Source organism: Petromyzon marinus, chromosome 4 (genome assembly GCF_048934315.1).
Source record: "Petromyzon marinus isolate PM22_M1 ecotype Great Lakes invasive population chromosome 4, UKy_Petmar_22M1.pri1.0, whole genome shotgun sequence".
NCBI lineage: Eukaryota > Metazoa > Chordata > Hyperoartia > Petromyzontiformes > Petromyzontidae > Petromyzon > Petromyzon marinus.
Genome location: NC_133670.1, coordinates 11,636,253 through 11,649,584, shown reverse-complemented (window position 1 = coordinate 11,649,584; position 13,332 = coordinate 11,636,253). Strand labels below are relative to the sequence as shown.

Sequence of the window (13,332 nt, the reverse complement as noted above, 5' to 3'; positions counted from 1 at the left end):
TCTACGTCTGTGACTCCGAGCACCATCTGTTCCTTCACCCTCCCAGCTGACTCCATAACTGACTGGTGGATCGCTATGATTTTAGTTGACCATTCATGGGGGGTCATTAGACTATACTTCACCATACTAGTCACTGGGGCCATCTGAAATATGTCCTTGCTCATTATTAGGGTGAAAATGTATACATTTGTCAGTAAGCAATCAATGAGACTAATTGAAACTAATTGAGCCATATAAATTAAAGCAATTGCCATTATTTATCAAGACTTGTTATTTGCCTTATTTACAATTAATTATATCCATTGACACAATTCTCTGTTGCTGAATATAGTATGTGAAGTGTAGTATATCAGGTCAGATACAAAGATATTTAATAGGCAGATCGAGAACTACGTGAAGGATGAAGTTGTTTGCTTGCATCACTATGAGAGACCATGTTTGGGGTCAAGAGGAAATGAGTTCTATTGTTTTTGTGCATTCTTCCAATTTACTTCCAGTCGACCCAGATGGATTAATGAATGAATGTTGGTTGAATTTACAATGAGTGTAATAAAAAAAAATGGCAAACCGTATTTAATACCACAACGAATGTTTTTCATCATGAGAGAAGAAACCATTTGCCATGCCTAAAATCACATTTTATCTTGTGCATTTCAAATGCCATGGTACCTTGGGGAAGCCTTTACAATCATCTAGCTTTTAGGGCACGGTTATTCCCATGGCTGTAAACCTGGTAAATTTTATGGTGATAGTAATAATAATAAGGTGGAAGTAGGTGCCATCGGTGAAGGTCATGGTGCAATCAGAGTGAGTTAACTTGTATTCGACTGACCTTTCCAATTGCGCCTGCAACACTACATGTTGTCTTAAAACTTTCGTGACTGCAGGAATTCATATTCTTGGTTATTTCCGTGAAGTCATGTAGATAGAAAATAAAAATAATAAAATAAATTTAAATTTCAAATAAATGTAAAGTAAAAGCAAAAACCCCACGACGTTTTGATCGCAACGCAAGCGGCCTTCGTCAGGCGGAGAGAAAAGAAGAAGACCGCTTGTGTTGCGATCGAAACGTCGTGGGTATTTTGCTTGTATTTTCGATTTATTTTAATTAATTTTATCATTTTTATTTTCTATCTACGTGACTTTCCTGAAAGAACTAAGAATACACTACATGTTGTTTTTATCACGTAAAAAACATCACTCTTAAAACCAAGCAACTCATGCTGGCATGGAAATTTAAAGCCCTTTAATAGCAATGTAAAATATTGTAACAAAGATACGATAGCTTTAACAGCATCTGAGGTGTGAGTCACAGCGAATGTGATAACAAACACTCTGCATCCATAATCTAGCCATCAGAATGTGAAATAAAACATACTGTGGGTTAAATATGTATGTTGAACTTCTGTCGCACCGCACGTATACAACCGTGCTAATCAGAGGTGTGGATTAAGGTGGGTTGGATTTACATTTGAGGGTCAGAGTATTATATGTTTCTGGAAAATTGGCCTTATTCCAACAAGTATATTTCTTAAAATGTTGCTTGTCAGTGGCATTTAATGGTTGTGTTCGTAAAGAAGCTCAGTCCATAAGTGTCTGAGTGAGGCAGTTTTACCTCCAGGTCAATCATCTCCCGAGGGTCTGGTGCAGGGGGATCGGAGTGGCTGTCGACCACCTGGATCTCTGCCTGCTTCATCTCCTTCTCCAGAAAGCCTGCATCAGGAAGGGACATGATTTACTTTACATGGTATGGCCACATGAGGCAAATACATTTTAAAAGACATGGTTGCATTAACAACCGAGGGGAAACGAAATGCAAACCACCAATGTAATGAAGTTAAATTGGTGGTAATCTTTTTTTATTGTACACATTCAGGAAAAGTAACTTCTTCACTAATTACCACTTACCACTTAAGTGTATTGAATTTTCTCTTCAAAAGCATTGATTTGTGCCACCATATATATCGATCCATAGCAAAGGCTAAATATTTGCAAACATTAATTGTGGCTTTGTGCATGCAAGAGTGTACCACAAACACGTTTACTTGGAAAAAAAAACACTTCACAAAGTATTTGCGCAGAAATAATGCACGCTTTGACACGCGAATCATTTTTTTAAAAACTGCATACATTTTCCATACTTTTTCAAACCTATTTGGACAAAGTAGGGCCGAGAGATGTAATGCATAAAAGTTAAACAAGACAGAAAAACGATTCTTGCTCTGAATTGTGACCCAAAATCGTAACATTTAATTATATAATTTGGGGGTTTGAAGAGTATGTGTGCATATACAGTGAGGAAAAAAAGTATTTGATCCCCTGCTGATTTTCTACGTCTGCCCACTGACAAAGAAATGATCAGTCTATAATTTTAATGGTAGGTTTATTTGAACAGTGAGAGACAGAATAACAACAAAAAAATCCAGAAAAATGTTATAAATTGATTTGCATTTTAATGAGGGAAATAAGTATTTGACCCCTCTGCAAAACATGACTTAGTACTTGGTGGCAAAACCCTTGTTGGCAATCACAGAGGTCAGACGTTTCTTGTAGTTGGCCACAAAGTTTGCACACATCTCAGGAGGGATTTTGTCCCACTCCTCTTTGCAGATCTTCTCCAAGTCATTAAGGTTTCGAGGCTGACGTTTGGCAACTCGAACCTTCAGCTCCCTCCACAGATTTTCTATGGGAGTAAGGTCTGGAGACTGGCTAGGCCATTCCAGGACCTTAATGTGCATCTTCTTGAGCCGCTCCTTTGTTGCCTTGGCCGTGTATTTTGGGTCATTGTCATGCTGGAATACCCATCCACGACCCATTTTCAATGCCCTGGCTGAGGGAAGGAGGTTCTCACCCAAGATTTGACGGTACATGGCCCCGTCCATCGTCCCTTTGATGCGGTGAAGTTGTCCTGTCCCCTGAGCAGAAAAACACCCCCAAAGCATGTTTCCACTTCCATGTTTGACGGTGGGGATGGTGGTCTTGGGGTCATAGGCAGCATTCCTCCTCCTCCAAACACGGCGAGTTGAGTTGATGCCATAGAGCTCCCTTTTGGTCTCATCTGACCACAACACTTTCACCCAGTTGTCCTCTGAATCATTCAGATGTTCATTGCTTTCTTGAGCAGGGGGACCTTGCGGGCGCTGCAGGATTTCAGTCCTTCACGACGTAATGTGTTACCTATTGTTTTCTTGGTGACTATGGTCCCAGCTGCCTTGAGATCATTGACAAAATCCTCCCGTGTAGTTCTGGGCTGATTCCTCACCGTTCTCATGATCATTGCAACTCCACGAGGTGAGATCTTGCATGGAGCCCCAGGCCAAGGGAGATTGACAGTTCTTTTGTGTTTCTTCCATTTGCGAATAATCGCACCAACTGTTGTCACCTTCTCACCAAGCTGCTTGGCATTCCAGCCTTGTGTAGGTCTACAATCTTGTCCCTGACATCCTTGGAGAGCTCTTTGGTCTTGGCCATGGTGGAGAGTTTGGAATCTGATTGATTGATTGCTTCTGTGACCAGGTGCCTTTTATACAGGTAACAAGCTGAGATTAGGAGCACTCCCTTTAAGAGTGTGCTCCTAATCTCAGCTCGTTACCTTTATAAAAGACACCCGGGAGCCAGAAATCTTTCTGATTGAGAGGGGGTCAAATACTTATTTCCCTCATTAAAATGCAAATCAATTTATAACATTTTTGACATGCGTTTTTCTGGATTTTGTTGTTGTTATTCTGTCTCTCACTGTTCAAATAAACCTACCATTAAAATTATAGACTGATCATTTCTTTGTCAGTGGGCAAACGTACAAAATCAGCAGGGGATCAAATCCTTTTTTCCCTCACTGTACATCTGAAAGAAGAAATATAAAAATAAAGAATTCTGGTAAAGTTGTTTTCCAATAATTTGAGCATGGGGTGGTGGTCAACGCCTGATTACATCCCTGAACCAGTGTTGGAAATTCCATATTCCTATTATGAGGGAAAGTTTATCCATGGGATTTCCACTGTTGACTTCTCCACAATAATGGGCTGAGTAAACTGGGGGATGATAATGCGTTGAGGAAACTCTGGACCAGGATTTGAACTTGCAACGTTCCGAACGCAAACACTTTACCTTGCACCACCCCCACCAAATTGCATACACACAACATGTGTATAACATACACAAAAACACATACATCACATTTACAAATTCCATATCCCACCTTCTAAGCTAAACTATTGTGTTGGTTAAACTGCTGCGAACAAGTGTCTATGAAGGTATTGCCTCTTAAAAAATGATGAGGCCAGAACCACTCTGGGTGCCTTTTGTCTCCTTGTTATAGAGAAGAAAAAAAAGGCCTATTCATGTGGACACAAATTAAGTGCACTTTTGCAGGCATTTACATAAGCTGTGTTTACCTCCGAGGTGCCAGCAGGATGCACATGTCAATGAAAGTAATGTGCATGCCCTCCAATCATATTGATACATGTGTCGTGACAAAGTGGGTAACTAGGGCGCCTAGCGCTGGTTGCTGGCAGAGAGGGGGATCTGAGGGTGTAGCGGCCCGGTCTGCCGGCAGGGCATGTGATAGGCCGGGGAAAGGGATGTAGGGCAAAAGTGATGGAGGGGACACGTGAGGTGAAGCCGGGAACCTTCTGGTAGGTTCCAAAAGGGGGCGTGGCTGATGGCAGATCCAGGCCCCGCTGGGGGGATAAAAGGGAGGCCCCGACTCACGGTCGGGGCTGTCGTCTGGAACCCGTCATGCTACCAAGACTTCATCCCCGTCTTTGTCCTCCCCTTCACTTCCTCGGCGTTGTTGGGCAGGCAGTGTGCTAGCTGTCCTGACCATAGTATAGTTAGCCCCTGTACCTGTGATGGATAGAATAAACGAGAGTGCCTCCTACTATTCGTATCTCTGAAGTGATTCACAACACATGTGTATATCCAACATTCTACTTCAGCTCACAGCTAGCATACATTATAGAGCCACAAACATACCATTCCCTATTTAGCCATGTGCACTAGCAGACAAGTAATGTTAGCAAGCACCTATTAAAGCCAGCACACCACATGACGGGGTGGTGTCGCAACATCATGACTATCCACCTCTCTCTTCCAGTTGTGATACAATTCACCAAATCAGATATTTGTTTTAGGCTATATTCATCTCAGGTAGGCCCTAGTAAGTTTCAGATTACAATTGCTATTGGCATTGCACATGATCAATAAATAGAATCAAATCTGGATTGGTAGGATTGTAGCACAGGGTGATAATAATCAGGGTGATATCAGGGTGATGTAATCACTATGCCAACGCCATGACACATAACTACCGATACCCTGAATGATACGTAACTAGAAGGATATTTTCTGACTAAAGAGGTTGCTTGTGCTCAAGCTGCTTAAAAAATTAGTTTTACTCATGACAGTACTGAATGTCCCCACTCATTACGTGTGGCTTATAAAACCATGTGTGACGAGATTCATTTTCAATGAAGGAATAAACATATCTTTATATAGTCAAATCATGTTCTCTCAGATGTGCATTACATCCTATAATTTGTACCCCCTTATACCATCATTTTCAGTGCTTGCATGTGGGCAGAACTGCATTAACGTGCCACATGCAGCACGTGTAATTTTCTGTGCTTCATGTCGCCACTTTTATTAATCATCACATTTTAAAATCTGGTGGTTTTAGATTAACGCTTTGAATATCATAAGCGGTTTCACCTTCCATTCCAAAGATAGCACAGGAGGGCATATTAATTTGAAATTAGTGTGGACCTATTTAGTGGCTCTTTATCAGTACAAAACAGAAGGTGTTAAAGTTTTGCTCATGCTTCTATCCTAACGTTTGTATATCGCAAGGCCGCAGCCATGGAGTCAACATTGGGGGGGACCAAATCTTCCAGGGGGTCTGGGGGTCCCCCCCACAAAAAAAATCTAAATTTAAAAACTAATTTCCTGCCTAAAATATTAAAAAATTCACTAACGCATGGGATGGACTTTTCTATTTTTTTACACTAATGTCTAATGGTGTATTGTATTACATTGCTGTTTTTTTCTTTTTTTACCTTTTCTTGTTTCATTGTATGTAATGGCAGAGATTAGGGATTAATAAGGTGCAACCATAACCACAATGATATAAACATACGTCTATGCATTGTTATATGGAGACAAGTCCAGATATTGTGGCCAAGATTTAGCAAATTGTTGTTTTTATTTAAATATTTACAAGTAAACTTGGGTGGGCAGCAGGGGCGTTTGCTCTGCTCTGTTCTCCTCTCCAGCACTCTCTCCTCCTCTCCTCTGGTCCTAGATTCTTCTCTCTTATCCAGTCATCTCTTTTCCTCTCCCCTGCTCTACAGTAATTTCTGCTCCTTTCCTCTGCTCTCCTCTCCTATCCTCTCATCTCCTCTCCAGGCAATGTGAAGTGTTTTGACTTGACATTCTTCAAGCAAAGAATCCCAAGGCCTTTTTTGCGCTTATCGTTGACACCGATAGAAGACTGGCATATTCCTTCAAGGTCCAGTTTCTCCTGGTGCACGTGACACATGGCCACATTTTTCAGCCTTGTTTGACTCATCGAAGATCGAAGCCATGTCTTAAGCCTCCTCAGGGCACTAAAACTCCCCTTAGTCTCTACAGAGGAGGTAGGGACGACCAGCAGAAGCCTTACTAAAGCTTCCACCTAACTGAAGAAAGAACCAAAAAGTATGGATTCCTGCAGTCACGAAAGCTTCAAATCAAGATTGAAGAGACCTCTCACCTCTGGCACCATTTCCCTAATAATGCTAGGAACATCTGAGCTCGTTTGATATGTGTAATTATCCCGAGGCATGGCCAGCTGCACTTGCAGTAGTCTTGAATTCAATTCAGGATACTCGTCTACCACCTTGTCCATGTCTCCACGTAGCAGCACATTCTCAAGCTGCTGCAGCTTGTGGAATCCAGCTTGATCAAACCTCTATGAATTGAGTATTCACTGTGTCCAAGGGTTGTAGAATTGGGCTCTGTACAAAGACTGGGCATCCGAATGGATATGGGCTGCAGCCTGACCGGTGTAACGCTTTGTAGGTTTGCAGACATGAGGCATCTGAATAGGTTGTAGGTCCAACTCTGTTGCCATAGCAGTATCTTGTGCGAACAAGACATCAAAATGCTCCTCCGTTCGCTTGTCCTGCCTACTTGTTTTGACATGGTCGACAGCCTCCAACATGCCTGAAACAGTCTGTTTCCTAAGCTGAAGGGAGGTGTTCAGGCACTCCAAATCCCCCATCAGGTCTTCAGCCATTACATGGCTGAGCATAGTGTTCCCTTTTAGAAATGTTCCATGCAGACCATTGGCCTTAGTTGAAGTGTCAGATGAGCTACATGATGCCATTTCGTCAAGGGCTGTCAGCACTGATTCATACTGGCTGAGAACTGAGCAAACAGTCCACCTGGTGGGACAGTGAGGTTTGAACGAGGTGAAACCATGCTCTGATTTTGTGATTTCCTGGAAGATCACCTGGAACTTGCCAGATTGAATACAGAAGCCCCTCAATTCATGCACAAGACCCATTGATTCTCTTACTAGTGGAGAGGCTACACAGGCAGCCTGGGTAACTAAGTTAACGCAGTGTGGACCACAGTGACACAATAGAAACAGAGGACCCCCTTTAAGGAGAGACTGTAATGGAGCCAAGTATAATCTTTAAACCATTTCTCCTGAAAGTAGTGTCATATTTGATAGGGTCTGACGAGGTATGACATTAACATTTGGCTGATTTGGGCAAGGTCCAAGCTCCTCCCATCCCTCTCCTTTACCTTCATCTTCGCTTGCCTGTCTGCTCTCTCTGTCTGTCATTGTCTCAAACTCACTCTCCCTGCTTGATTGTATTATCTGAAATACACATGAGAAGCCATACTTAGAGGCATATCTCAGCTTAAATTAACATAAGGATTAGACTTGTGATGTCATTTTTCGGTCTTAACCATCAATATTTGCTCCTTTTCTCACTCAACTCCATGTCACCTGCTCTCCCTGCCCTGTCGGCATCCTCATGCTCTCTCTCTCTCTCTTTTTACTCTAAATGCACCAGAGTGGACATGAAATAAATATTAGCAGTACAGAAGTGGTGTTTCTTGCTATGATGTTCAGGAATGGATGAATAACCATTTCTGATCTGAATGGAAATTATTATATCGAGAAACATTGACTCATTTCTTGTACTACCGTATACTTCTATCGTCTGACTGGTACTCATTTTCTCACTGCTCTCAACTTATGATGACACACACTGTGAATGAAAGCTGACTAATAAAACTGCTTGCACTTTAATCAAATAAACACTAAGCAGGTACAGCTATCCACTATACTATACAAATATGCAATAAATGAAAGCTACTACTGTCTACACATATTACACATGCAGCGCAACATGAATGATTGACACTTTACTCAGACTTTACGTGGGCTTTCTGACAAATATAACGTAATGAAGACATTACATTAGTTGAATATGCCCGTGAGCGACGGAGCCGGGGGGGGGGGGCGACGGAGCTGGGGGTGGGGGGCGACGGCACGAGCAGACACTGACTCACTCACACATCATACACTGACTCACTCACACATCATACACTGACTCACTCACACATCATACACTGACTCACTCACACATCATACACTGACTCACTCACACATCATACACTGACTCACTCACACATCATACACTGACTCACTCACACATCATGCACTGACTCACTCACACATCATACACTGACTCACTCACACATCATACACTGACTCACTCACACATCATACACTGACTCACTCACACATCATACACTGACTCACTCACACATCATACACTGACTCACTCACACATCATGCACTGACTCACTCACACATCATACACTGACTCACTCACACATCATACACTGACTCACTCACACATCATACACTGACTCACTCACACATCATACACTGACTCACTCACACATCATACACTGACTCACTCACACATCATACACTGACTCACTCACACATCATACACTGACTCACTCACACATCATACACTGACTCACTCACACATCATACACTGACTCACTCACACATCATACACTGACTCACTCACACATCATACACTGACTCACTCACACATCATACACTGACTCACTCACACATCATACACTGACTCACTCACACATCATACACTGACTCACTCACACATCATACACTGACTCACTCACACATCATACACTGACTCACTCACACATCATACACTGACTCACTCACACATCATACACTGACTCACTCACACATCATACACTGACTCACTCACACATCATACACTGACTCACTCACACATCATACACTGACTCACTCACACATCATACACTGACTCACTCACACATCATACACTGACTCACTCACACATCATACACTGACTCACTCACACATCATACACTGACTCACTCACACATCATACACTGACTCACTCACACATCATACACTGACTCACTCACACATCATACACTGACTCACTCACACATCATACACTGACTCACTCACACATCATACACTGACTCACTCACACATCATACACTGACTCACTCACACATCATGCACTGACTCACTCACACATCATGCACTGACTCACTCACACATCATACACTGACTCACTCACACATCATACACTGACTCACTCACACATCATACACTGACTCACTCACACATCATACACTGACTCACTCACACATCATACACTGACTCACTCACACATCATACACTGACTCACTCACACATCATACACTGACTCACTCACACATCATACACTGACTCACTCACACATCATACACTGACTCACTCACACATCATACACTGACTCACTCACACATCATACACTGACTCACTCACACATCATACACTGACTCACTCACACATCATACACTGACTCACTCACACATCATGCACTGACTCACTCACACATCATGCACTGACTCACTCACACATCATACACTGACTCACTCACACATCATACACTGACTCACTCACACATCATACACTGACTCACTCACACATCATACACTGACTCACTCACACATCATACACTGACTCACTCACACATCATACACTGACTCACTCACACATCATGCACTGACTCACTCACACATCATACACTGACTCACTCACACATCATACACTGACTCACTCACACATCATACACTGACTCACTCACACATCATACACTGACTCACTCACACATCATACACTGACTCACTCACACATCATGCACTGACTCACTCACACATCATACACTGACTCACTCACACATCATACACTGACTCACTCACACATCATACACTGACTCACTCACACATCATGCACTGACTCACTCACACATCATACACTGACTCACTCACACATCATGCACTGACTCACTCACACATCATACACTGACTCACTCACACATCATACACTGACTCAATCACACATCATACACTGACTCACGCACACATCATACACTGACTCACTCACACATCATGTACTGACTCACTCACACATCATACACTGACTCACTCACACATCATGCACTGACTCACTCACACATCATGCACTGACTCACTCACACATCATACACTGACTCACTCACACATCATACACTGACTCACTCACACATCATACACTGACTCACTCACACATCATGTACTGACTCACTCACACATCATACACTGACTCACTCACACATCATGCACTGACTCACTCACACATCATGCACTGACTCACTCACACATCATACACTGACTCACTCACACATCATACACTGACTCACTCACACATCATACACTGACTCACTCACACATCATGTACTGACTCACTCACACATCATACACTGACTCACTCACACATCATACACTGACTCACTCACACATCATACACTGACTCACTCACACATCATGCACTGACTCACTCACACATCATACACTGACTCACTCACACATCATGCACTGACTCACTCACACATCATACACTGACTCACTCACACATCATACACTGACTCACTCACACATCATACACTGACTCACTCACACATCATGCACTGACTCACTCACACATCATACACTGACTCACTCACACATCATACACTGACTCACTCACACATCATACACTGACTCACTTACACATCATGCACTGACTCACTCACACATCATACACTGACACACTCATACATCATACACCGACTCACTCACACATCATACACTGACTCACTCACACATCATACACTGACTCACTCACACATCATACACTGACTCACTTACACATCATGCACTGACTCACTCACACATCATACACTGACTCACTCACACATCATACACTGACTCACTCACCCATCATGCACTGACTCACTCACACATCATACACTGATTCACTCACACATCATACACTGACTCACTCACACATCATACACTGACTCACTCACACATCATACACTGACTCAATCACACATCATACACTGACTCACTCACACATCATACACTGACTCACTCACACATCATACACTGACTCACTCACACATCATGCACTGACTCACTCACACATCATATACTGACTCACTCACACATCATACACTGACTCACTCACACATCATGCACTGACTCACTCACACATCATACACTGACTCACTCACACATCATACACTGACTCACTCACACATCATACACTGACTCAATCACACATCATACACTGACTCACGCACACATCATACACTGACTCACTCACACATCATGTACTGACTCACTCACATCATACACTGACTCACTCACACATCATACACTCATTCACTCACACATCATACACTGATTCACTCGCACATCATGCACTAACTCACTCACACATCATGCACTGACTCGCTCACGCATCAAGCACTGACTCGCTCACACATCAAGCACTGACTCGCTCATCATACGCTAACTCACACATCATACGCTGACTCGCACATCATACACTCACTCACGCTGCTGCTGACTCACTCACACATCATACACTGACTCACACATCATACACTGACTCACGCACACATCATACACTGACTCACTCACACATCATGTACTGACTCACTCACACATCATACACTGACTCACTCACACATCATACACTGATTCACTCACACATCATACACTGATTCACTCACACATCATGCACTAACTCACTCACACATCATGCACTGACTCGCTCATGCATCAAGCACTGACTCGCTCACACATCAAGCACTGACTCGCTCATCATACGCTAACTCACACATCATACGCTGACTCGCACATCATACACTCACTCACGCTGCTGCTGACTCACTCACACATCATACACTGACTCACACATCATACACTGACTCACTCACACATCATACACTCACTCACGCTGCTGCTGACTCACTCACACATCATACACTGGGAGTGTCGTGCTGCCAGCTATGGCTGCAGGTTTTGTCGTACGTGTTATGTATATCGTTTATTGTTAAATTTAAAATCACAGTTCCTATGATTACTGTTGTTACATTGTTTTTATAGCTTCATGTTGGTGATTCGAAAACATATGGTTAATCTAAATTGTCTTATGGTTGTTGTTGTTGGCTTGCACCACATTGTGATTTTTACACACAGCGTTTAAAAAAAAAATTGCGTGGGATATTTGCTGGTTTATTCCAGGATGTTTCTGTTACGCGTTGTCGCTTTAAGGTGTTCTGTGTTCATATTTTGTTTGTTGCGGTTGCACCCGACTTAAGAGCCGCATGGCTCACAGGGCTATACCTAATAAATGAAACTTGAAAACTTGAAACTTGTTGGTCACTGGGTGAATGTGTGGCGAATTAACTTTCCAAGTAGCTTACTTACTGTAGCTATGATAGCTGACGTTAGTGATGGTTGATTGATTAGCAATCGCAAATCGGCCTGTTTTCACCAAAAACATTTGTTTCCACTCGACAGTGATATAGCCTATGTAACACTCATTACATTCTAGTTTTCCACTTTTTTATACATTTGAAAGTATTGCAATGGAGAGACAGGACAGTGTTTGACATTGATTGTGCCTACCCACAGCAGTTGAGCAACGGCTTCTGCTGGGGCACGACAACATCACTTGGACAAACCACGCGCAGAACTGCAGTACACCGTAATGCTAGAACCGGTGTAATGATAATGTCAATGTATTAAGTTTAATTATGATTATGATTACACATTTGCTAATGATTATTTCGGACGGAGGTGCGTGGTTGCCTGTCGTAGCATAGCAATACATTTTTTTTTATATCAATATATTGGGGTGGGGGGCATTTTGAGCATAATTCAACCAGGTAGGGTGTTGACTGT

At 42.6% G+C, this 13,332-nt stretch overlaps 1 protein-coding gene across 3 annotated transcripts in view; it reads right to left on the bottom strand.

Annotated features, from left to right (window-relative positions):
• Nucleotides 1–13,332, bottom strand: part of LOC116938719 (V-type proton ATPase 116 kDa subunit a 1-like) — a 276,745-nt gene that overhangs the window by 220,116 nt on the left and 43,297 nt on the right. For all 3 annotated transcript variants that reach the window (XM_076056558.1, XM_032946244.2, XM_032946245.2), the window contains exon 3: nt 1,616–1,713. In XM_076056558.1, coding sequence (XP_075912673.1) covers nt 1,616–1,713 — 98 coding nt within the window. The remainder of the gene's footprint in view (nt 1–1,615; nt 1,714–13,332) is intronic.